We start from the raw sequence: 27,397 nt of genomic DNA, 5'->3' as shown, positions 1-27,397 counted from the left end.
CATGAAATCCATGATGTCATGTGATGATTGTTAGGTGTACATTAGAATCACTTAGGGATATTTAAATAAATAAATATATATTATATACATATTATATATATATATATATAAATTGAAAAAAGAAATACAGATGTATAGGCCTTATCTCTTAATTGCTCATGGATAAGCCCTGAGTATCAGCATTTTGGAAGCTTTCTAGGTTATTCTAATGTGTAAGTCAGAGTCAAGAGCTACGGTTCTTAGTAAAATAAACACTGGCTGACAATGGGGATCCTAAGTTTCTAGTCATAGGATTTTTTTTCCCCCATTTCAGGGGATGTGAACATGGGTAGTTCCCTTAATCTCTGAGGATCTTTGTTTCCTTGTTTATAAATGAGGCAGGTGAGCAGTATTGTCTATAGTGATTATGACCCTAGTTTCATCCTTTATTAGTTTTGTTACTGTTGACCTGACCCTGAACCCATCATCTTATTTTCCTTATTTGTAAAATGAAGGTAAAAATTAACACTTTGCCAACTTTATAAAAGATTGTGGGCATCAAATTGTATAATATATGGGAAGAGGCTTTTGAAAATTTTGAAATACTTTATAAATACAAATACCATTGATCAAAACAAAACACCTGTTACTTAGTCATTTTCTTTCTTCTTGCTTATATCGTAAGATTTGAAGCAAATTAAAAACACACTTATTTTGTTTAGGTTTCATTTTCCCTTCACTAGCTGGAGCGAATGCTTTATTTATCTGTATGGGAATTACAGTGGTCATGGGACAGTCAGCTGAGTGGCAGAGGATTATAGTTGATTAGAATAAAAATATAGCACAGGCCCTGAACAGTTGCTAATATCACGAATTTAGCCTGAAACTCCATCGCCTTAGGTCTTCTCTCTGTGCCTCTGCCCTGCTGCCCTTGGGAGGACCTGGTATGTATCCATCTGAGCCTTAGGGTGTGGAGCTAGATTTTTAACCATGCTTGAGGACAGTAAAATGCCTTACTAGATAATGTAGAATTAAATTGGAAGGTAGATTTTTCTCACAGAAATACTTTCTTGGCAATGATTTGTTTTCTGTCAAAGTGTTCGTATTTCTTTAATAATGGATGAAAAATTGGTTTGCTTATGTGGAGGTCTTTGCAGTGACTACCTCGTTTAGATCTTGAGCAGGACAGGATATTTTATAGATTCCTAATAACACTACTTAGTTCTTGCACACCAAAAAAGAATAATCTCTGTATTAACTATGTCATTATTGCCTCTTACTTTTGTGATTTTTGCATTATTGTACTTTTTCAAAGCACTGGTTCAAAAGTCACTTTTTCAATTTTCATTGTCCTAGCAGCTGGGTCATTTTGAGTAGTATTGTCATAATAGTGCTATATTAGCTAAAACAATACCTTAGCACATGCTTGATTTTTGTCCTTAAAGTACTAAAGCTTAGAGAGCAAATGAGTATAGAGTTAAAAACACTTTTTAATGTGCTTGGTCTATAAGAGACAACACAGCCTTTATGGTGTGTCTGAAAATTTGAAGCAGGTAATAGTGAGGAGTGATAAACAGACTTTCGCCCGCACTTTAGACATGTTTATAAGTGTATATAATGCCTTGTGGAGCTCTCAAACATGAGATTGTGTTAGAAGCTGTTCATATTCAGCTGCCCTGTCATGGTATTAGGGCTGTTATTCATTTCTTTTCCCATAATTGCATATAGGAAGGAGCATATAGGGCTCTCCATTTCATTTTCAATAGCTGGTTATTGCTTTGTAACCAGAGGCTTTTAGGATTTCAACTTCCTTTTTAATTAAAAGGAATTAACCCCCTGTAGGAAATAATCCATCTACTGGGAAACGTTCCCACCAAAGATTTTGGGAGATCTGCCAATAGATCCCTGTGTTAAATTTACACTTGTCCCTCCACACTACACTTAAACTGCTCCCCCGCCCCCGACTCCTACCTCATTCTTTCTCTAAATTCCTGGCTTTCTGGACCTTTATAATACAGCTTGGTAGTTCCTCCAAGCTTGGATTGCTTCACTTTGGGTTTTTCATTATATATACAGGTGGGCTTTCAAAATACTGAAATTCTTTCAGGGTTTCTAGTGAGGGAATTCACGCCCTTTAAAGGGAGGCACTTATAATTTGTTTTGTTTTTTTTTAAATTTAAAAGGATATTGTTAGTTAACAGATTGTTTAGTAGCAAATCGTTTCAGTAAGAATGAAACTGTAAACCTATAGTCAAACACAGAAACAGATTTTTTAAGTTACTTGTTTGCTTGGCAGGGGTAGACCTAAGAGAAGTTTGTATTGTTGCATAGTGTTGTTGTGATAGGTATGTTTCCTTCATGTTTTAAACAAAAGGCCAACCCCCTGTTTTCTTTCTTTGGCGTGTCCTAGAAATCCTATTCTGGTGAAAACACAGCTAGTGCCATCGCCCGTTCTGCGGCCGCCACGGCTTTGTCTCTCCTGGTGCCAGTTTTCATTATCTCTTGCAAAGAGAAGGTTGAGGAAATCCTGAACATGCTGACTGCCAGGTTACCTGGGAAACCAAGTGCTGATGAGTCTCAAGCTGTGCAAATCCACATGGGCCTTGCTTTGGGGATGTTTCTCTCTCGTTTGTGTGAGGAGAAACTCAGGTACAGTTTATTAAAATAGCCTTGCTTTTCCTCTTTGTGGTATAGGTGGAGGATTTTATACACATACATAAGCATTTTATCTGAAAATACATGCTTGCTAAACTTTTTGAGATATACAAGTTGATCATGTATTCTTTATGAGTGAATTTGTCTTTCTAAAATACCATTGCATAGATATTAATGTATTTTAAGGGTTGCTCTTATTAAAGTGATAGATGACTTGAAAATCATTTCATGCTTAGATGAAAGCCCTGAATACATCTGTGTAATAGATATGAGGAGAAGTCTAATCTTATGGTGCAATAAATAAAGAAAAGCTGCTTTTGTTCCTGGCTTATAAGGGTGAAAATAATTGCTGTTCCTTTACTGATATCACTGTAAAATGGAAGGAAAGGATTGGGGTGTTCCTTGTGCCTGAGGGTATGAGAATCACTTGAACCACCTGAGAACTGTATGTACCCAGTTTTAAATATTGCTCTTAACCTGTGCCCTGGCCACAGTTTTATAATCCTTAAAGAGTCTTAATGTGTACATATTATACTGTGTGGTTTATACAGTCAGATTGCTCATTTTTTGGCCTGCTAGCTTTCCTCTTGAGTGGTGCTAATAGACTGTCAAAGACCTGGGTGGAAAATTCCACTCAAGCAGAAAGTTTTCCTGTACATGACTCTAGTTTTGTTGTTCATTTTATTTTTTATTTTATAACAAATCTTAGAATTTTATATATCTAAATTCATTGCAGTGTGGTAGAGCATGAATATTTGAGTATCATGAATATTTAGATGTCACTGAATTGGAATTTAACCCCATTTTCCAGCATTGGAAGTGGGGTAGTAGGGAGAGGCATCCTGGGCGACTTTAGCTGTCATTAAGCTTCTCTGCTTAGCAGAAGTGAACTGTCTGTCCAAAGGCAAGAAATGCTGTTGATGTGGATGAACTGGATGACATGATGCTATATTTAGGTTTCAGTGTAAAACCAGTGCTGAAGTTTCATTTGTAATTTACAGTTTTGTGCAAATACCAATATATGAAACCTTTATGAAAATTGCTATCGATTTAGGGAAATAACCTATTTCAGATCATCATTTCAGCTCTTGGAACCATCTGTCAGATGATTAGGAAGATTTGAATTAATCTTTGTGATCGTAAATGAAATGTTTCCAGAATGTTCATTTTGTTCTATTCACCAGTGTTAGTATATATAGGCCTGGGCATGAACAAAACGCTGGCCTTGGCATGTGAATTTACTGCTACATAGTGAGTAAGTGTGTGTGTGTGTGTGTGTGTGTGAGTGAATACAAAGTGTTTTTGAAGACTTAAAAATGATTTTTCTTTTCCTTTGCCACAATGCTACAAATGGTAGTCTCTTCACCATATGTGTTCATGCCCTTTCTTCAGTATCTTTTCAAGTAATGTGTTTTGCAGCTAAAAATGAGCCCTGGCAGTTTAATTCCAGGCCACTCATTTCATCCTGTGGCTCTCTTTTTCATGAGTTTTGGATGAGCTCCTGCTGGTTTTAAGGCTTGACAGGCTTGACAGAAACCTATGGTGATTCACCTAAAGCATTTATCTCTGGTTCCTAGACTGCCTTCCACCCTGTGTTCTCTCACTTGACTTTGTACCTACAGGACACCCTGGGGAAGGACCCAAGGAAGCCCTTCCCATGGTGAAGTGCCCTCAGAATAACTGCAGATTTTAAGTTTCCCTTAATGATCCTGTGTTTGATAGCATCTTCCTTCTGGCTGCTATAGCCACCAGTATAGCTTCTCATGGTTCTCACCTTCCTAATTTCTTAGAGCAGAGGAATCAGAAATATATGTACCTTTAGTACTAAAAAAGTATTTTGCTAGATAATGACAATGTCATCAGATAATGACATTTTTGGAGAAAGTTTCTATTTTTCTGAAGTTAAAGTAAATGTTTTGAGGGCTGTCTACTCTGACTAGTCAATGACATCATATAAGTGACCCAAAATAGCCCCTTTAAGGGAACAGGATTAGGACAGTATGTTTTTCTCAAGAATGAAAAAGTCACCTTGTAAAAGAGAATTGCAACAATCAATCCATTTTTTGCTAAAGCTTATGAAAAAAAAGTCACCTGAATTTAAATTCCAGTCTAGAATTTATTCAGGAAAGCATATTATTTCAAGCTTGCTTTTGTTATAACTCCCAGAGGATTCTGGTACTTTAACATTTGTTTAGCATATTTAAATATATTTTACTCCACAGAACAACTATTCTAGGACTTATTTAGTTAAAACTATTAAAAGTGTGTGTGTGTGTACATGTGTGTGTGTTTTCATTGTAAAATTTAATCTCTCACCTCAAGCAAAGCCAGCGTAGCCTTGGTTTGAGAAGACCCGGAAGGGGCTCTCTGGCTGCCTGGCATTCTTGGGGCCGCGTTCCACTTCGTGCGGCTGCGGCTGCGGCGTGAGAGGCAGGCGGCTTGTGGGGCCCTTGATAATCAAGTACTGGTGAGGAAGCCCGCAGCTCTGCCTGAAAAAAACACCTTTGAAGTTTATTTTACTGTACAAGTCACAGTTCTCACCAAGACAATTACAAAATCACATCAATTACTGTAAAGAAAAATATAGGGCTGGTGTTCCCCCCACTTTTAAAAAAATTTAAGTAAAGGAATATTACTGAATATTACTTATAACCTCCATAACTGAGACATGAAAAGTAACAGTCTTTACATGAAAGAGATTTGGAACAGTTATTGATAATATCAGCCTAAAGGATTTATTAAATATCTGAAGGCAATCACTTCAGCATTCTTAGAAATAATATTTTTGGATTTCTTACTTTGGTTCTTATTTTGTAGTGATTTAAAACTTGAATGGGCTAAATTCACAACAAAATGGGTGGACTAGAGAATATTATGCTAATGAAATAAGTCAGAAAAAGACAAATACCATATGATTTTGCTTATATGTGGGATAAAAAAAGAAAAGGAACAAATAAATAAACCAGAAACAGACTCATAGATACAGAAAACAAATTGGTGATTATAAATACAAAGAACGAATTGATGGTTTTAACACCAGAGGGGAGAAAGTGGGGGGATAGATGAGAAAGCAAAGGGAAATAAGAGGTACAGACTTCCAGTTATAAAATAAATAAGTTACAGGGATGTAGTATACAGCACAGGGAATATAGTCAATGATGTGACAGTAACTTTGTATGGTGACAGGGGATTACTAGACTTACTGTGATGATCACTTAGTAAAGTATATAAATGTAGAGTCACTATATTGTTCCCTTCAAACTAATATAATATTGCGTGTCAACTATACTTCAGTTACAAAAAAAGTTTTGATGAGCTGAGAAAATGTAAAAGCAATTTTAGGGTTTATTGGTTTGCAAATAATTCTAATGTTTAGAAACTCAACTATTGAATAAATTCTTGGACTCACTTTCTCTGTCTACAAAATAAGTATATATGAATCATCAGTATTATTGATTGTTACATTTATGTTTTTTGAAGTAAATGCATTTTCAGTAAAATATTGAGAGCAAAATATTATATGGTAAGTATTTTAGACCGCTTCATGACTTTAAATAATTCATTTCCCCCTTTGGCCTTTACCTAGTGATATTTCTGGCAAACAGATGAACCTTCTTCTGATGAGGTCCTTGGACACCCTGGAGAACTGCTGCTTTGACAGTGATCTTGAATACAAGTAGGTTGATCCCCTTTCCTCTCTAACAGATCTGAGAGATGAGTTTTCTCCACCATAAACTTTGTGTTCTATGATGGAATATTTGTCAGACCTGATCGTAATTACATTCGTTTGCAAAGAACTTTCAGTAATAATTAAAAATCTGTAATTAAAGTTTACTTTTTCTGAAAACAGTATTTCAGCAAGAGAAAACTTGCTTCACTACAAAGCAACAAATGTCATTTTATGGCTGTCATTAAGTTCTGTCTTGGAAATGTCATATTAAGCATATATTTGGAGGCTGTGTGTACAAGTTAGCCTTTTTAAAGAAACTATTTTTTTTTTAATTCAATTGGGCTAAGAGTTTTTGACCCATGATTTAGATTTCCCTGTGAAATCCAGTAGCTGAGGAGTCACATTGAAAACAAATACAGTTTACACCAGGGTTCCCTAACCTCCTCCATGCTAATAAATCTTTTTTTGCCCCCCCAAATTCATAATTTTTTAACATTTTTGTCCATTAAATGAAATACATATTTTAAAATTTAATTCATTTTCTCATTACCATCATGAAAGATAAAACAAAAAGGAATGATCAGGAAAAAATACCTCAAAAACAGTGTTAAACATACTCATTTAGTGAGACATTTAGTGTTTCAATTAGCCTGTGAGACTTGTGTGGGAAAATATACGGTTTTATCAGGCTCTCTGAAATATTGATACCATTGGGGACTAATTGTACTTTTTTGGACCTCACATGTTTGGGAACCTCAGGTTTGGATCATCTGGGATTTGTGGTTACGTGGAAACTTAATAGATTATAAGCACTCCCTTCCAATTTACGAACTTCACTTTTTTGCTGTTATGGGCATTGTTCAAATAGGATTTAATTCAGAGTTCACGTTTCTGATCTTTAGGAACTTAGGATCTGAAGTTACATTTATACCTAAAGTCTGTTTGTTCAGGCTAACAAAAGACTAAGTGGTAGAAGTAGCTTCATGTGTCAAGTGTTTCATCATGAACAAGCAAAACCAAATCTTCACGTAGTAGGTAGTCATGACAGGTTCTTCCAGATGCAGGCTGAGATTGGATAAGAACCATTGGTGCCCTCCCTGTTTATCACAAAGCACTTTAGAGATGGCATGCTGTGTTTAGAGTGTGGTTTTGATTATGGGGAAAGAGAGGTCAGTGGCACGATTGAAGTTTCTTGAATATAGAAAATTATTAATAGAATGTATAGAGCCATTTAACTGTTACTGGGTCTGATAAAAAGTTGAGATTTTAGGCCTAATCCCTGATGTTGCCTTTTACAACCAAGGAGTAAGATGGGTTCTCTCTCTCTCTCTCCCTCTCTCTCCCTTCCTTCCTTCCTCCGTTTTCCTGCCTTCGTTCCAAAGGTGTTCATCATACCTGCAACTCAAGTATTATAAAGTTGGGGGGAAATTTGGTGATTAACATGCTCCAAACTTTCAGCCAATTGAGACAATCAAGAATGACTTTCATGCATTAAGTTGGCCAAAAACTTCATTTGGGTTTCTTTTTGTAAGATGACTCTAGTAGCACTTTAACTTCATTAGAAACAATTTTGTTAGATTGTATTGTGACAGCTGTCATATCAGCGTGCATTTTTTAAAAACTTATCAAAATCAGTGAATTTTTCTGTAGCCTTTTAAATATTGAAGGTAGAAGAAAATATGCAACTTTTGGCATATTATGCTTTATTATTTCAAGAAAGATAAAGATGTAACTGAAATGCAAAAAATATATATTTGTGCAGTGTATGGAGAAGTTCTATGACTGATCGAATGTGTCAAAAGTAGTTTGTAAAGGAATTTCATGCTGGAGTTTTCTCACTAGATGATGCTCCACAGTCAGGTAGACCAGTTGAAGTCAATAATGATCAAATTGAGACATTAATTGAGAACAATCAATGTTATACTATGCAGGAGATAGCCGACATATTCAAAATATCCAAATCAACAAAGTTACTGGTGAAAATTAAAAGTGTGTTTTATTTTATGGAAAAAACTAAATGGACTTTTTGGTCAACCAGTATTATCTTCATTAGTGTGTAGCTTGGTCTTTTGAATGTAAGGAGGACCATGGGGATAGCTGGATTATCCACAGTATAGGTATTTATGCATGTAGTAACTAAATATGTCTAAGCATATTTAACTTTAAAATGAACTTTTCAAAATAATAAGATTCTTATTTCTTGATTCTTACCTTCCTTATTCTTACCTTCCTTCCTTATTCTTACCTTCTTAATGAACAGCTGTGTTTGGGAGAGGGACGGGTGGGCCTAGATAGGGGACTGATCCCACAAAGTCAGGTAGAAATTTCCTGTCCACTTTGTAAACTCTGGCTTGTCTTTCAGTGCCCAATTAAAAGCTCAGTTCCTTCAAGAAACCCTCCCCCATCTTCTGAAAACTCCTGTTATTCCTGTAGTTAGTGATGTTTAGTATTTTGCCATTTCTAATGCTTTGTGGGTAGCAGTGCTTATTTGTTCCCTCTTTGGTTTGAGGTCCAATTAATAGTTACTGAGTAGCCACAAATTGTGCTAAGCATTTTCACATTCATTTCTCATGTAATTAAGCCCTGATTACAACCTAAATGTTGATACCAAAGTGGGCATCATTGTTATTTTGGTTTACTGATAAAAAAAAAGTCTCAAATAGGAGACTCATTCAAGGTCACTCAATAAGTGACATCTCAGAGAGAAGAGAAAACCTGTTGTCTGACTTCAAAGCCATTTTTCTCTTAAATAGTACAGCACTGAGAACATTTCAACAGAAAGAAAGCTCGAATATTACAATAAAAAGGAATGAAATCTTGCCATTTGCAACAACATGGGTGGACCTACAGAGTGTTATGCTAAGTGAAATAAATCAAAAACAAATACCATATGATCTCACTTATATAGAGTCTAAAAAACAACTGAATAAACAAAACAAAACAGAAACAGACCCATAGATGTACAGAACAAGCTGATGGTTGCCAAAGGGGAAGGGGGTAGGAAAAATGAGTGAAATAAAATAAACAAACATTTTTTAAAATCAGAAAAAGTATATAAAGCAATTTGGCCCTTGACAATGTGGAGATTATTATTTTTCTCCGACATGTGGGTCTTGTTTGCCATTAAAAAAAGTGTCTAAGTAGTCTGAGGCCTGGCTCATGGCATGAAGTATTCCTCTGTCCAATGAGATTGCAAGAGTCTAGGGCAGTCCTCCCTCACGTGAAATAATGGAAGCGTTACCAGGAGGTAGTTAATAGATCTGGGAGCATGCTATCTCAGGTGATAGACTTCAACCAGAGCAAACTCACCATGCTTCCTTGATTTAATGGACATGTCCCTGCTGAAAGAACCAAGCACCTGGGCTAGTTAGTAGGTATTTGTGCTCCTATCACTTACATTTTGCTGCCATCTAGTGGTACTTGTGCCATTGCAATCCTCACAACCCTAACTAGTCATGCTATCCGCCTGAGAGCATTGGTTAATTGCTATTGAGCCTTCACAAATACGATAATGTTTGTATAGCACTTTGTAAAGGGCAAAGTGCTATACCAATGGTAACTGTTATTAGAACTAATTATTAGATGGCCCAGTACTTAATCTGCAGGATAGCCTACAGTAAACTAGGGAATTGAAGATTTATCTGTGGTTTTTAGAAAAATTAGGTTAATTTTAGAAAAATATAGTGTTATATCTCTATTGGTATAGCAACACATCGGAATTCCATAGATTTTAAGTTGCAGAATTTATTTTTGGTAGTGATATTTTAATATACTTAGATAAGACATTCAAATACGTAATGACATAATAGGGCATATAATTTTAAAACTTAATTTCTCTTTATCATTTATTAGTATTCTTATAAAAGACTTACATTAGCCATTCCAAAACCTCAATTTTATACATAACTTGTTTTTATCTCATATGTTTGACACACCAGCACTTAACTGCTTGTTGTTTTCAATGAACAGGAAGATGTAATAGCCACCTCTGCCCAAGTTAGCCCTGGTTTAGAACTGGCAGATACAGCAAAGGGAAGCTAGCTTGGAATCAATGTGTAGCAGTGCTGAACTAAGCACTTGGGGGAATCATTAAGACTCAAGACAGAAAATAAACACATTAAAATACAGAAGATTTGGAAATCAGGAGGAAACATCAGAAATAAAATTTAGAACTACCTACTTGGTGCATGCTGGAAAAATAAAGCAAAATAGAAGGAAACAATTTAGTGGATCAGTAGGTGCATGCACTCTAACATTTATATTGGTGCACACATATGCAGTTAGATTATGTACTTGTATATTACAACAGTTAAATAACTACCATTATAGCAATGAATGGAATTGTTAGTGAATGGTAACCTTACCTAAGACTAATTATGCTGTGATAATAATTTAGGTAAATGTGAACTACAAAACTGGGATTGAAGCCGTTGTATCCATATGCCTAGAGATGGTGAAAAAGTAGCTTCAGTCCAAGGAATAGAGATTTTTCTATAACTAGAATAATACAAGGAACAAGATTTAAATAACTGCCTATTTATTGAGAAAGATGAACCCCAGAACTTAAGCAAGCTTTGGAAGGAATCTTTTTATTGATGAACCTAACACCCCTTTTTCTTAAATCAGTCTGGCAGGAAATATAAATCAGGTTTTCTTGATTGAATCTTGCATGATATAGTCATTGAAATTTTCAACTCCAATTTTGCCTCCAACTAAACAAAAGAATCAAATCTTGGTTTTCTTTTTTATTGTTGTTTTTCTTTAAGGAGTGCTTCTCCTCACTTTAGACTCCCTCGAATCTCTGCAACTGGTCACTTGTTCAGCATTCAGTAGGTATTCGCTTGGTGCCTGTCCCCATCCAGCAGCATCCTGGGTGCCACAGGCATTGTGGTGAGGAAGAAACAGAAAGGGCATCCACCCTCATGTAGCTCGCAGGCTCATGAATGGGGTGGGTGGTAATTAAACACTACCCCAGATAATCCTCATCAGAGTTTATAATTAAAATTGTCTGAAGTAAATTAGTACAGGATGCTGTGGGAGAATAGTAAAGAGGTTCCCTGCTGGGCTGGGGAAGGTGTCCCTGAGGAAGTCACATTTGAAATCTTAAGCATAAGTAGCAACTTAATAGTCAAAGAGGGAACAAAAGTCAAATTTTTCAGAGTATTAACCACATTTTGTCTAACTATATCTTTGGTATAATTCTATCAAAATTTTATATGCATCAGTATAGACAGATAACCAGAAAAACTTCCTTTAGATTCTAAATGAAAAGAAAGACTTGAATCCATACTGATGAAGAGCAGCCTCTCTTTCAGATATGTGCTTTGTCTCAACAGCATGCAGTGTTCAGATGTTCGATGCCGATGTAACTGGTTGGAAATGCATTATGCTAGTTGAGCTTCTTGTTAAGTTCATGCTCGCTATAATAGCATTTCTGCCTGACTAATGATGGATCGTTACTGCAGTAGCTTCCTTACAAAGGATTTTCTAATGCCAGACTGTTATGCAATAGAGCCTAGAAAAACACTTGAGCTATATTGCCTTCTCATAGGCATTCCATCACGGCAACATGCGGGGCACCAGAGGGGCCTGCGGTTTGGCAGATGGAACAGAAGGCTGGGAATTACAAAAAAAAAAATCTTCTGGTCGTGCTCTGCTGGAAATGCTCCGCGTGACCTTGAGGAAATCCTGTAGCATCCCTATCCTTTGGGTGTCTCTTATCAGATGTGGATGCTCTGTTTGCACAGAGGCGTTGGGGGAAATAACTAACATGTTCATGTAACAATGCAAAGGGGATGCCAGCCAAGGAGAGAGATGCTATATAAGAGCAAAATAACATAACATACAGGCATCGAAATACATTATTGGAGAAATGCCTTGGAATGTGTTCTTAAGCAGCAGCTAGCATGAGAAGCAAGCCAAGCCAGAGTGAGGATGATTCCGGAAAACCTCAGCATTCCCTGAATTTGAAAAACAGCAATGATGACAAAAAACTTTTTTAAGAAATAAATTACATCAAAGCTCTATTATCTTATACTAACTAGAAGTTTTCTGAGAGAACAATTCATTTCTTTAAATGGATATGCATTCTTTCAGAAGAGTGGAGGCACAAAGTCCAAGATCCCAATTGAATCATCACGTGGGGTAACTTTTGACAAATCTGTCATCTATCCATTTTCTTTTCTGACCCATTGGTACTTTGAGGGATCAGAGGGGAGAACAGGATTAATGTCATTTAAGAAAGAAATTCAACTTGTTGAAGCTCACTAGGAAACATGAAGCACTTAGCAGGATCTCATAATCATGTGTTACATTTTTGTATCCACCTTGTTATTAGTCAGATGTCCTCAGCTCATATCCTTAAATTTAGGCTTTTCTCTCCTTACATAATTAATCATTCAATGTGGGGGTGGGGACTGGAGAGAGGACCACAGATTTTCTCTGGGTGCAGAGAGAGAGCTGTTTTCACTACAGTTTATGCCTCCTCCTCTCCCCACCATAGAGTTTTAAGTCCAACTATTTCATGTTTTTACTTGTTTGTTGTTCCCCAGTGGATACACAGCACTAGCACAGGCCACCTGTTTTGTTACAAAGGTTTCCTTTTGAGGGTGGAGGTGGCATACTTGTGGTGTAGCAGCAGAATTAGAATCCAGCCATGTCACCTCAGACTTCAGGGCACTGTAAACTCCCAGGAAGAATGAAGGATGATGCCATGGGTTTCTGTGATTGTTAACCCTCATCTTTTTTTGGCATCCAAGCACAGGCTGTGTCCTGGGAGTTGGACTTGTTCTGTCCCTCATGAGCCACAGCAGCCACACGGAGTCACGAGTTCATGTGGCAGCGTCGCTTCGCAAGCTCTCTGAGTACCTTGATGGCAGCGGGAGCCAGAGCAGGACGTTTCAGGAGGTGGGCGATGAGGATGCAGTCTTCTTCCCTTTTCTGGCTTTTGTTTTCTTCTTGTTGCTCATTATTTACTTCCCATATTTTGGTGACTCTGAAATTAAATTCTTCTTCAATTTCAACTGGGATAAGGAGAAAATCTGAGCAGCAAACAACCTACACTAGATCATAAGGTTTTCAAATTGTGCAGCTGTTTAAATCAACTTTGAGTTAAATGTGGCATATAAGATAAGAGCCTTGAGTGAATACAAAAACCTTAGTCAGCATCACTAGAAGGCAGTTTCTAAGAAGAGCTGCAATTTCTGGAAGAAGGTTAAATGGAGAGTTTTAGAATTATGCCCTAGCCTATGTAACTTTAAAAGATGGCCAGGAAAGAGCTTAAGAAACTGCAGATCGAAAAGGCATGGTTTTTTTAATGTCAGCTAGCATGAAAAATTATTAAGGGAATTCCCTTTACCACATTAAATGAAGAGCTTTTTCTATTATGTCACAAAAATATGCATAATTGCAGTTCATGTGACAGTCTCTGAGAGTTGACCGTGTTTGGAGGGAACGTGGGAGGCGTGTGTGTCTGCTGTGCCCAGGTGAAGCCGGACCGCCTGTGCTCTTCTCTGGGAGGAGCTGAGACGACCTATTGGCCTGGCCAGACTCCCCCTCTCATTAGAGCCGATTCTGTTTTATCTGGGCCTGCCCACAAGCTATTGATGAGTGTATAATGGCTCCTGTGTTTCCTTGCTTGGCTACTCTGCTTTCAGACATGGGACTTGTTGAATCAGTGAATTTCTTGGGGGCACAGTTTTGTTCTAAGACATGCACCACATTTTCATTTTTTAAGCAGAGCATAATTTAAAAGTACATTTTTTAAGCAAAAGGAAAAAAATTGCAACCAAGGAGCAATTTGATTAATAAATAAAAGCAAGGTTTTTATAATTGAGGCATTTGACTGTTCAGTGTTTGATTTATAAGGCCTTGGACAAGCATTTTGTTTTCCCTCATGTTTTATTATTCAATTTCTAACTTAGAAATCACTTTTTTCCATGCTGTATAAACCAGTGTTAGGAGGTGAACATTTCTACTTTGTCTTAAGAGTATCTTTGTAAGTGAGGGTCGCATCATGAAAATTCAAGATAGCAGGGAAGGGTAGTTAACTTTAATTTGCAAATCCGAGGCTCAAATAGATTGTTTGACTTGCCTGATGTTACTTAGCCATTAAATGGTGAATTTGGAACATGCACCTGAGTATTCTGTCTCTATTCCCAGCATTTTTATTTGTTCATTTAGTCATTTACTTATTTATTCATTTACTTACTAAATTCTCCTACAGTGCTGTGAAGTCAGTAGTACTATCTCTAGTTTGCACAATTTGTCTAACTCGAAGACCCATGGCTGTGGCCCTGTGCGCTCCACTGTGGAACCCTGAAGCAGCGGCATCCGCATTTCCCCTGCGCTGTGGCCTCAGATTGGAAGCATGTGTCAATTAGTAACATCCACTGTGACAAGCATCTGCTTCTGCTGTTTGTGGATGGTGCGTTCTGAGTTGGTGAGGGAATTTTTTTGGTATAGAGTCTCAGGACCTGATTTGAATGTCAGCTCTGTCACTTGCTAACTCTGTGTAATTGAGCCTCAGTGTCCTTATCTATAAAGTAGAAATAATGACTCCCATCTCATGACATTGGTGGGAAATATGAGATGGGCAGCAAAATAATGGCCAGTTCTCGGTAGGTTTATTTGAATTTGATTCTTATCCCAGGAAGAAGTTTGACCAAATATTTGCATCAACTAAACCTTGTTCTTTTATTTTCCCTCATGAAGAAATTTTTCTCTGCTGTCTTTTCTTCTCAGGTCCTTGCCTATACCCTTAGCTGTGTGTGCACATCAGCATTCAGCACTGGAATCATTGAAGCTGCAGAGGCTGAAGACATTATGAATAAGCTTCGACTGTTGGTAGAGAACAACCAGCAGGTTGGAATGCATGCCCTAAGTATTTCTCTCTTTGGGTGTCATGCTGCTGCTAGGCCCTAATTTTGACTTACTCTGATTAGAGTATAGTGGGATATTTTTCATACCCAGAACTCAGGAACATCTAACCTGTCCCTTGTCTCACGGCAAGAGCCAACAATCACAGGTGCCTTTTTCTCTCTTCATCCCCTATGTCTGAGAGAAGATAGGCTTTTCAATATGAATACATAGAGGGTTTTGATAAGGTCAACCCTTAGCAGATTCAAGGCAAAGAATCTCTACTCATGACTGAATAGGTATAGGTAAACTTAAATATCTATAAATTAAATACCTTTAAATATTGCCTCTGAAATATTATTGAGCTTTAAAAAGAAAGGAAATCCTAACCTACATCAGGGCTGAACCTTGAGGACATTATGCTAAGTGAAACAAGCAATCAGAAAAAAACACATACTATATGAGTGTATTTCTATGAGGTAGCAAGAGTAGTCAAATTCATAGAGGCAGAAAGTAGAACGGTGGTTGCCAGGGGCTGGAGGAGTGGGAATGGTGAGTTGCTGTTTAATGGATGCAAAGTGTGTTTCGCAAAATGAAAAGATTTCTGGAGATGGAGGTGGTGTGGTTGCACAACAGTATGAGCATACTTAATACTCCTGAACCGCACAGTTAAAAATGATTAAGATGGTAAACTTTATGTTGCATATATTTTACCACAGTTTTAAAAATTGAAAAATAAATGTTTTGTCTGATTACACATACTCTAGATTTCCCCATTGATGGTGGTGGTGGTTTTATTTTTTTTAAAGGTTTCTCTAAACTCTTAATATTGGCCATGGGGAGTTACTTCAGAATTCACTGGTTTTAAGTTTACTTGCTCCCTGTTGTTGCTACTTTATGATTACATGCCTGATCACTTACAGTAGGTCTTGTAACACCAAAATGTAGAAGTTCACATATGCAGTGCTTGGTGTGAGACGTTTTCTCTACTTGTTCAGGAGTTGACTGAGCTATGCAGTCTACTTTGGTATTTTCATCCCAAACCCTTCTGAGAATGTGGATCATATAAGCCAAGTTGCTCAATAGTGCAGTATTATTTTCCTCAAATACATCATTCACTGCAGCTTAATCCCTCACGGTTAGACTGTAGCTTCTCTTACAAACCAAAGTCTAGATTTTAAAAATATGCCAGTCTCTGATTTTCGGATGGCAAAAAAACTTGTCGGCAGGAAAGGGAGCCCCTAGAAGGGCTTGTGCTGCTGTCTGTAAGCATTCCTGATCTGTGCCATTCTTCTTCTTTCTTCTTACCCTGTGTTTTTATTTATTTATGACAGACTTCAGGTTTTGCCTTGGCATTAGGAAACATCGTTCATGGTCTGTCTGTGTGTGGACATGGCAAAGCTGAAGACTTGGGCAACAAACTGCTCCCTGCCTGGATCAGAACTGTGCTAGCAGAGGTAGAGGCCACCTCCTGCATATTGTTTTATTTTTTTATAAAGGAAAAGGGGCTACTTAATTGGATGATCTAAAGGTACTGCTCAGGTATATAGCTTCACAATAAAAAAATAGGCAATTTTAAAGGAAGGAGAAACATGTACTTTCCAGCCCTTATGTATGATATATCCTGTCAACTATGATAGTTTTTTTCTTGAACTGGTTATTTGGTCAGTGTTTTAATTTAAAACAACATTGTGGTTTTGAAAAATAAAAAAAGAAGAAGCCACCTATGATCTAATAACTTTAACATGTTGCTTTATTTAAGTCTAAGGCCATTTTTGGTTCAGGTTTGATACAGGTTATGCTGACCCTACAAATTTAGCACCATCTTGACCACTTATGTCTCTATGATGCACTAAGTCATAGAATTGAGTCCCAGGGACTGTTTCCCGTTTGACTTATTTTTTGTTTGCAGGGCTCATCCACAATGCTTTGTTTGGCAGCTCTTCATGGCATGGTGGCCTCGGTAGGCTCTGAAGGGGATGTAATGCAGGTAAAAAAAGAAAAGAAGGAAAAAAGAAATCTAAGTGTGTACATAGCTACAGCAAGAGCAGAACACCTAATATCTCAGCATGCTAAGGACAGAAGAACATGTGCTCATGGAAATGGTCATACTGGGCTTTGCAGGGACTTAATGTGTGGAAAATTGTTCTTTGCTGAGAATTCTTTGTATAGAGATTTTTTCCTTATTTTATTTGGTTTGTAGGGATTAAACCTAGTCAACTTCAGTACTTTCCACAAAGTTCCCTGCCTGAGAAAAGTGATTGAATCATAAGAAATTTCAGAAGTCATTCATAAGAAACTACATTTTGCATCTGTAACATTTAAGTCAGTATCCAAGAAATTTTTTTTACTTTAAAATGTTTTTTGTAGTGGACACATATATGCATAAGTTTATAAGTAATTCTAAGGTTCCTTTGTTTATACAGTAAAGGTTTCTTAAGTGACGGCTACAGGCCACCCAACTGAAACCAATGATAGATAAAGCATGGGCCCTGCTCTCAGGGGGCTCACAGCCTCTGTTTTTGAAGTGTAAGGACATAATGATAGATTGGTCCGTAGTTTAGAAGGTGATAGCTCATACTGGGAATATCATTATTTACTTTCTGGGGGATATCGGAGTGGATATTCTTGTGTTTCTTTCAGCTGAAGTCAGAAGCCTTCCAGAGCTCGCAGTTTCAAGCCAGGCTTAATGAAGTCATTAGAACCTTAACACAGGTGAGAAGAGGAATTTATTGGATAAAACCCTTCAGTGGGAAAGCAAATTCTCCCCCTCTGTCTTTTCTCTCTTTCACGATACAAGCTTTTTTACTTAGAAAATGAGGAAATCTTGGGTTATTGGTGGTGAATTTAACAGGCATTTGAAAGTGGTTTATGCCCCTACATTTGCTGACAGACATGCACTGCCTCTGGAAAAAAAGAAAGCTGGCATTTTGAGTTAACTTAAGTTGACATTAGTTTCCCTTAAAAACTAAAACCCAGCACTGCAAGGAATTCCGGGTTCCAAGGACACGGAGAAATGACGGTGCTCAGAGGGCGGGGCGGACTCTGAGTTGCACGGTCATGTGGTGCTGGTCCAGGTGTCACGGGCAAAAGCACTTGAGTAAATCATTGTCAGCGTTATCCTTGGCTGAAGAATAAACATATTTAGGTGCTGAGAAATGGTTTTATAGTTTAACATCTTTACTTTTAAAAACAAGTACTGTGTTCATTGCATAAAATTTGAAGGTACAGATAGAGTGGAAGAAGCTAGAAACGTACCGCTGTGGGCCCTCCCACTGCAAAGTGGCTGTGGCTAACGTTGGGTCATATGCTTTTTGAGCATTCTCATGTTCTTTGCATAGTTGGTATTCTTACCACATAGAGAACTTTGTCGTCTTTTCACTTAGCATACTTGTTTTCTTCTTATAAAATGTAGCTGGTTATAACACGTGAAGAAGTTTTAGTAATTCATGCTTTTAAAGGAAAACAGTTAAATTAATGCTTTTAATTTTTGGACAGAAGAAACTATCTCTTTCATATTTGGATATGAATATTCTCAAAAAAAGAAATCTACTTAAACTTAAGGTCTTTAACTTGGGAGAAAAAATATATTTTAAACTATTGTAAAAATGCTTATATGGATGATCAAACATAATAGAACATTATTTAAGGAAGAGAGCAAAATAATATCTCCTTATATTTTTAGGGATATTTTAATCCTAAGAAACTATCACCTCTTTTTACCTTTTGGATTTGCTTCTCCAGTTTTTGAATATCCTTTGAGACCAATCTGTCTCAGTGATACCTGACACAGTCATTAATATGCTCTTCTGTCACCATTTGATTGATTGATTCAATAACCCTTGTTAACCACCTATATGTTCCTGGTTTAGTACACTAGACATAGGCCTTCTCATTACCAGGCAAGCCACCATCTCATAAAATAATTAGTGACTTTCTGTGAATGACCTTTTATTGAATGGAGTTTAGATTGTGAGCCATCACTGAACTGTTACATTTTCATCCATAGGTCATCAGTGTGTCTGGGGTGATTGGTCTTCAGTCCAATGCAATCTGGCTTCTAGGACATCTTCACCTATCTACTCTGTCCTCAAGTCAAAGTAGAACCTCTGGTAAGATTAAAGCCGTAGAACACTGGATCTGAAAGCAGGGATTGCTGGAGTGGGGCTATGTACTCTGTTAAGAGCATTCATCTCTACAACAACCCTCAGTGATGGGTATGGGTATTCCCATCACTGTTTTACATCAGAAAATGGGCCGTGGAAAGGCTTCCTGACCTACCCAGGGTCATGTGGCAGTTAGTGGTGGACAGTAGTTAAACTCAGATCTGTTAGCCTCCAAAGCTCATGCTCTTTTCACTCTTCCTTTCTGCTCCCTCAGAGAACAATTTAGAAATTACATCTGACCCCATATTTTACAGGTGAAGAACCTGAAGCTCAGAAACATTGCATAACTTATATACAGAGTTAGTTTAATGACAAATCCAGAAAAAAGAAGTGAGGTCCTTAAAGCTTTGAGCAGAGTTCGTTTTACTTTACTAGATGTAATAATCAAGGTTTGTGTACCACTTGTATTTCATTAAAAATCTCTTCATATATGGCCGGAGTTCTTCTGGCTTCTCCTTTTGAGGAAATAATGGGGTAAGTACATTTAAAGTTGTGCATCTTGTTGTCTGAAACTGAAATCCTAGGTCTTAATATAATAAGGCTTTTTCTATTTCCAGTTTTTTTATAACAAGCAATAAGAAATATTTGCAATTTCTATATGCTTAATTTATGTTTGCACTTAAAGATTTTCTGGGGAGGCATCACTATAATGTAGTGGGATCTGTATCTGCTCCTTGTTCTTTATAGAACTTTGACCCACTGGCTCTCTTGGACCCAGGCCAGAGGGGTTTAGGTGCCAAAGATTCCTCATTAAAACCTAGGTTCACATATCCCCTGACAGGTAGTCTGTGGACAGCATTACCATGAACGTGGGCCCCTGTAATTACTGTCTCCCTTACTTTCAATCACTCCCCAGCTGCAGAAATAGGACATTATTCCACAGCATTCCCAACATAATGAACTTTGGACAGCTGTCGTATTAAAATGGGGAGAGAAAAAACTTAGTCATCAGAGGAAACCCTTAGTAATGCGAGTCTTGAAGGGCAGTGCTCCCACAGTGTCCTGGTAGAATAGCACGTTTATGTCAGGCTTTTGCTTTTTTACATAGGCTTTTAAATGTTCTGGGCTACACGGCCTGGCCCACATATGGTCACCCTCAAGTCAGATCACAGTGAATCATCCTACACTCAGGTTCTCGGGAACAAATGATTGTATGTCTGGAAAAGTACAGCTACTTGTTTCTGATGGAATTTTCCAATTGAGCCATTTATTGCAGTAAAAACCATCTCATGCAACAATTATGGGGGACTGGGAGGGAATGAATCTAGGAAACTCCCCGGACTCAATGAGCATAAATGTCACCGCCTCACTGTTCCAGGTCAGCAACATCTGGTTATTTGTACATGTTGGTCACTTAGAAGTCCCTGCTGTATGAAGTAAGAGACTGGTTGCTATTAATACTGATCATTACATTTCATAGTTCGTATATCTGATTCAGGATGTGTTGAAGTGACTCCCAGAATGGTGGTCTCAGCCTGGAAGCCCAGCAACCTTGGCGACACTAAGGAGGTCACAGGATTGGGGCACATTGATGTGACAGGATGGAAAGGATTTTTTTAACCACTTCAGTAAGATTTTCCTCCCCTGTGGTTTTCAGCTTCTACTAGGTTTACTGCCATTTTTAAATAGCTTACATAGCCTAAGTGATTACTTCAAGGCCAGTCACTTTAATCTAATAGAATTAGTTTCAGCCACAGAGTATTGTGCTGAGATTAATGGCATGAACATCTCTGGTTTGTCTCTAGGTTGATATGGCAGCATGAGATCATTATCTTCCCTTCATTAGTCCCGCCAAGTTCATTGGTTAATTTGATCATTTTCTGTCTCCACAGTTCCTACTGACTATAGCTATTTGCCTGAAAGCAGTTTTATTAGAGCAGCCATTGGCTTCTTCATTACGGGAGGAAAAAAAGGCAAGTAAACACATTTCTTACATTTTATCATTTTTTCTACATATTAAGTAAGTTTGTGTGCCCCGAGCATGCTTCTGTGTAATTAAACGACACAAATCTGAAGGGGTGAATATTTTCTTCTTCTAGAGCATCTTTGCAATAGAGGTAGTCAGGATCCCAGCTACAAAAGGTGGTACATGAAGCATACACACTGTGTAGTCTCTTAGAATCACCATATCTGACTTTGGGGGGCTCTGTGAAGACCTTCATCTTCCACTTGGTTATTTCAAAAGTATAAGCACATGTTACTTTTCTTGTCAGTTTCAAGTGAGTGTGACCTAGAAAGAGAAAACAGACCTGGGTGCAGTTTGTATTTCAGGGCCTGACTTGGAAGTAGGCCTTCACCCTGAACCTCGTATGATCACCCCATGCTGTTGGAATCACTGGCTCTGGGATTTATTTTTAGCTTATGTTTTTTTTTCTCTGCAAACATTTTTTCCCTTTGTGATTCTTTCTTGCTGTCACCACATTAGAGCACAAGCAATCTGAAGACAGAGATTGAGTGCCTTTTGTTTTAACTGGAGCCAAAATAATGCCATATATGTTATTAAATAAACACTCTTTAATGATATACATGCACTATTCACTGCTGTGAGGAAAAGACGGATTCGAACTGAACATGGCACAGCTCAGGAACCAGTTTCATCCATGTAGTAATCTTTCACTGATATTTGCAAGTTTCGTTCTTCCTTGGGCTGCTTTGGCCAGTCTGGACAAAACCAATGTGTGTATCACAAGGCCATCCCAACTTTAGGGGAAGTTTTTTCACAAATGAAAATGAAGAAATCTGATTAATGAAGATTGTGGAAGAATAAAATCTTACCATTGAAAGGGATATTAAATGTCACATCGTCTGATTTCCAACTGAGTATAGTAATCCCTGGAATTTCCAGATTTTAAACTACTCTCATAGTTTGGAGATGAATTCCTTTAGTTTCTGGAGTTCTAGAAATTGTGCCATTATCCCAGAGTCATGAGTTAGCCTGGTTTGCTTTTCCGTATCCTTAGTGGAAACTGATGTATGGTTATATCATTGTTGCACATAAATATTTATATATAAACATGTCATATATGACACACAATGAGGAGTTAATTGTTTAAAGTGCCATGCTGCCATATCAACCCAGAGACAATTGTTTAAATATAAATCAAGTATATTTAAAGTAGATATTATAAATAGAAATGTCTTCATTAGTAAGTCATTAAATTTTCACCAAAGGAACATCTAAAATTTCCATGCCTAGAATAATTCTAGAGTTACATATTTTTGCTCAATTTTTTGTTAGATTGCTCACTGATATCTTATAAAAAATTTTTTTATTTTTAAAAATATTTTATTTCTTTATTTTTTAGAGAGAAGGGAAGGGAGGGAGAAGGAGAGGGAGAGAAACATCAATGTTTCACTCATCTGCCGCCTCTCCCACACTCCTAACTGGGGACCTGGCCCACAACCCAGGCATGTGCCTTGACTGGGAATCAAACGACTGACCCTTAGGTTCACAGGCCGACACTCAATCCACCGAGCCACACCAGCCAGAGCTCTTATAAAATTTTTAAATGATGATAATGTAAGGTCATTTCCATGAGAAAAAAAAATCCTAAGGTCAAATGAAAGATAGACTCTTTTCTAGTGGATAAATTATCACTTGGCTTCCTAGATCCATATTTCTTGGCAGAGATGAATTTTCTCTGAATCTTGTGTGAAATTGTTAGTCGCATGTAAATCTGTACGGTTGCTCAGTCATGGCACAACAGGAAATGTTCTGCTGTTAAATGAAAAATCAGGAGGCTGGCATCAGTGACGATACATGCGGTCTTCCCAAGTGCTATTTTAAAATAGATAAATGAAGTATTAAAAATGCCCTATTATCAATCAGATTTTTGGTATTTTCAGGTTGTGGGAGAGGGCTGCCTTCTTGTCAGGTTTGCTGACTAGATTCAGAGAAAAATCTATTCAGCCTTACACATTACTAATGATGACCCCAGAGGAGTGGGGGCCGTGGGAGGCTGACCTCAGTCTCCCAGGCCCATTTACAAAAACAAAACCAGACCCTGCTCTATGGGGCTAAATGGGATGACCAAATGCGGAGGTGTGCGTGCAAAGGAGTGTTTTCTTCTTCAATATGCCCAGCTCATTTGAATTTTAATAACTCCCTTCTGAAGCAGCTTTTGAGTTTAAATGTCTGGATGTCATTCACCAGAGCCCAGTGGAGCCGCTGATAGGAAGGATGACAACTTTGGTGAGCTCTTTTGAGGAAGAAATGCCTTTCGAGGATAAAAATCAAGCTTGGCATAGGCAGAAGAGAGCAAACTTTAGGGAGAGCTTGGCTTCATTGCCTCTGTGTACCATTTAATAACTCATCAGAAGAAGGAAAATGGATTGAGTTATCCCTTTGCCACACTTATGCCAGGAGATTGGGCATCACAATCTCAGTTTAGGTGATCAAATTTGAGATGGTGAAAATACTCATCTGCTCTCTGATGCTGAGAGTTTTTCTCGTGTGAAAGAATATACAAGATGTTCATGGAATCATAAATGTTCATAGCAGGCCTACATTTTCAAACCACAACTAATAGGTGAAATTCCATCCAGTTATTAAAGACTTCAGTTAATACTTTTGAATATCACTGTTTTTTTTTCTATACCCTGTAACCACTCTCTTTTCTTTCCTCATAGCCCTAGCCTTCCAAGCAGATGTATTATTCCTTAACCTTTGTCATTGTCTATTCCTATGGACATTTCTTGACTATGCTAGGCTTAAAATTTGCTGATCACTGAATTCTTTGTATCATGGAATTGTTTGTCCCCTTAAGGGCCTGTGAACTTTGACTTATTTTTGCTTCTTTTCTAATCATTTATTTTTGTTCTGACTTCTGATCTTTGCTTTTTTTTCAACCTCATAGAATATTCAGATTTCAAGATTTTATTTACTTTTTTATAAAGCACTTAAAATGTATTAAAAATTCTTAATGAAATAATCATTTATTTTTTGGTGCTAACATTAGGTATTTGAATCTAACAATTTAGGATTATTTTTCTTATCATTCTGTTGCTAGGGCATGTGACTAATTTTCTAAGCTTCTATTTTTCTGTTAGACTTTGAAGTTAACAGTAAGAAGTATTATTTGAGGGAAATATATCTAAATCCTTATAAGAAAGTCATTATGAATAGCATTTTTTGTTGATATGAATTCATTGGTCAGTGATCTGTATGTATAAGTATTGGGCTTATATATAAACTATAAATTGGTATATTATCAATCATTTTGGACTGCTAATATGAGATATAATTGTTGACCAGTCTAGCCAAAGAAGCACAGTTAGTGAACTCTATAAAATAAATGATATGAGAAAGTTGTCCTATTTTTTCTGATGAAATTGTGGGCTCAGTTGCCAAGATTGTTACTTTAAAGTATTTTAATTTAGTAATAATTACCCTATACAATTCTGTTTAAAAGGTTATTAAAAATGGATACATGTGTATAAATAACACTAAGTTTAATAATGGTATAAAGAAGAAAAAAAAATCCCCTACAATCTTACCACCTGCAAGCCACAGTAGATGTTTCAGCATATGTCCTTCCAGATGTGTATCTTATATTATCTTAAATCATAAGATTTATATTACTTTGTTATCTGCTTTTGACAAATTTAACAACTCCCCATGTATATGGACGTGCTCACCAACGATCTCCTCCAAAGGGAGGCTTGGAGAAAAGTATGAAAAGAATCCTTGCATCACTTTCTAGATGTTTGTTAATGGGTATGTTTTGGGAGTGTTTGATTTCTGTTTTTGTTGTAAACACCATGAAAATATATAGAAGCAAAAAATGTCACCAGTTTTTATCCCCATGACTCTCTAACAGCATCTATTGTTTTTGAATTTTACTTTTTAATTTGCTTTTATGTACTCACAATTTTTACATATTTCACATTATGCTAAGTGAAATAAGCCAGGCAGTGAAAGACAAATACCATATGATCTCACCTTTAACTGGAACCTAAACAACAAAACAAACAAGCAAAATATAACTAAAGACATTGAAATTAAGAACAAACTGACAGTAACCGGAGGGGAGCTGGGAGGGGGTAATGGGGGGAAGGGTGAAGGGTTTACGGGAACGACTATAGAGGACACATGGACAAAACCAAGGTGGGTAGAAATGGGATGAAGGTGTAGATGTCTGGGGTGGTGGCGAGTGATGGGGGGAAAAGGCAGAAAACTGCACTTGAACAACAATAAAATCCAAAAGTATTTAATAAAAAAAAATGAAAAAAGTGTACATATACTTTGTATTTGTACCTTAGTATTATATTAACATGTAACTTTTTCACATATCTCCATAATTATCCATTTTTAAGTGACTGTAGAATATTCCATCAAGTTAATCAAAATTAACTATTTCCCTATTGGTCATCTAAAATTTTTCTATTATGGAGAACATCTTTATGTAATTCTCTCTCTTGTGCATATAGCTTTCCTTAGGATAACTCTCAGCAATTTTTAATTGGTGACTAAAGGGACGGCGTGACCTCCTTCCTCTTCAAAGGGTGGTAGCAGGTTTCAGTACCTCTGCCCTGCATGAGCATGCAAAGCAGTCCATCAGGAAGGTTAAAGCACAGGAGTCAGACTGCCAGGGTTCATGCCCACTTCTGCCACTACTGGCTAAGTACCTTCAGGCAAGCTGCTGAAGTCTCTTATCCTCAATTGCTCCTATAAAGTGGAGAAAATAAATAATGGAATCAACTGTCTTTATAGTTTTGGTAAGGATTATGAGCTTGTGAATTACTTTGTGAAACAGTGCTTAGAAAAGGAAGTAAAGATTAAACCCTATCTAGTTACCAAATTACAAAGCAAACCAGCACGTAGACAAACAAATGACTACAGTCAAAACCAGGCAGGTATAAAAGGATAACTTAAGACTCTAATTTGAATTTCATTGCCAGAAGGAGTAAACATTTTTACCTGTATTTACTATTCAAGAGGTTGTTTACTTTTATTTAAATTTTAGGCAGTTTTTTAATGTACCTTTTTTCTTTTACTTTTTATTTTGAAATAATTTCAAACTTACAAAAAAATGAAAATAGTCAGCTAACTCCTATATTCCTTTTATCTGATATTCTATTCAGGTTTCACTGGCAGGCCAAGTGATGTTTTTAGCATAAAAAGAATTTGATTTTGACGGTCACACTGTACTTATTTAGCATATCTCTTCAGTCTCCATCAGTCTGAACGGTTCCTCAGTTATTCTTTGTATTTCATGACTTCAACATGTTTTAAAATTAGAAGCAAGGTCTATTATAGAACATTCTCCTGTTTGAGTTTCCTGTTGTTCCTCATAGACAATCAGGTCAGTCATCTTTGGCAGGAATGCCATGGACCTGAAGCTCTGCTCTTCTCACCAAATCCCATCAGGTGGCAGGTGCCGTCTGCCTCCTTCCCCTGATGATGTTAGCTTTGATCACATAAGGGGCTGCTTCCAGATTTCTCTACTACGAAGTTTGTGTTTTCCCCTTATCATCAATTAGGATTATGTGTGGCAGTATTTTGAGACTTTATCCTACTTTCACCCATTAGTTTTAATATTCATTAATGTGTTTTTGCCTGCATTAATTATTGCTATAATGTGTCAAAAGTAATTCTTAAAATTCTGTCATTCCATTTACATTTAGTAGGCATTATACTACTGATAATGAGCCCCTTTCTTTCTTTCTCTTTCCTCTCTCCCTCCCTCCCTTCCTTCCTTTCCTTCTTTCATTCCTTTCTTCCTTCTCTGTATGGACTACTAAATTCCCATTTTGTTTAATTTTTATTTAATTATTGTTTTGGTCCTCAGATTGTGCCAGATTAGATCAGTAAGAGCCTCTTAAAGTTGGCTCTTGTGTCGTTTTGATATGATCCTATAGTTCTTTGAGATACTTTCTTTCTTTGTGGCACAAGGTGTTCTTAGGCTCATTCTATATCAGCCTCAGCCTTGTAGAAGCCAGATAGCTCAGGTTCCTCCTGGTGCAGAATAATATTTAGACACCAAGATCTGGCCACAGTTTATGCCATTGCTGCTGGGGTAATTACTGTTCCCAGGCCCTTTCAGGGGACAGTTAGGAAATTCTCTTTCCC

At 37.2% G+C, this 27,397-nt stretch overlaps 1 protein-coding gene across 2 annotated transcripts in view; it reads left to right on the top strand.

Moving 5' to 3' along the window:
* The window catches only part of FOCAD (focadhesin), a 321,941-nt gene that overhangs the window by 259,300 nt on the left and 35,244 nt on the right, over nucleotides 1-27,397 (top strand). For both annotated transcript variants that reach the window (XM_028508513.2, XM_036021544.1), the window contains exons 27-35: nucleotides 2,390-2,628; nucleotides 6,221-6,310; nucleotides 13,063-13,210; nucleotides 15,047-15,166; nucleotides 16,495-16,617; nucleotides 17,073-17,150; nucleotides 17,804-17,875; nucleotides 19,170-19,272; nucleotides 21,159-21,239. In XM_028508513.2, the coding sequence (XP_028364314.1) occupies nucleotides 2,390-2,628; nucleotides 6,221-6,310; nucleotides 13,063-13,210; nucleotides 15,047-15,166; nucleotides 16,495-16,617; nucleotides 17,073-17,150; nucleotides 17,804-17,875; nucleotides 19,170-19,272; nucleotides 21,159-21,239 (1,054 nt within the window). The remainder of the gene's footprint in view (nucleotides 1-2,389; nucleotides 2,629-6,220; nucleotides 6,311-13,062; nucleotides 13,211-15,046; nucleotides 15,167-16,494; nucleotides 16,618-17,072; nucleotides 17,151-17,803; nucleotides 17,876-19,169; nucleotides 19,273-21,158; nucleotides 21,240-27,397) is intronic.

The sequence above is a fragment of the Phyllostomus discolor genome, chromosome 3, assembly GCF_004126475.2.
Source record: "Phyllostomus discolor isolate MPI-MPIP mPhyDis1 chromosome 3, mPhyDis1.pri.v3, whole genome shotgun sequence".
Lineage (NCBI taxonomy): Eukaryota > Metazoa > Chordata > Mammalia > Chiroptera > Phyllostomidae > Phyllostomus > Phyllostomus discolor.
This window is presented reverse-complemented; position numbering and strand designations above follow the sequence as displayed.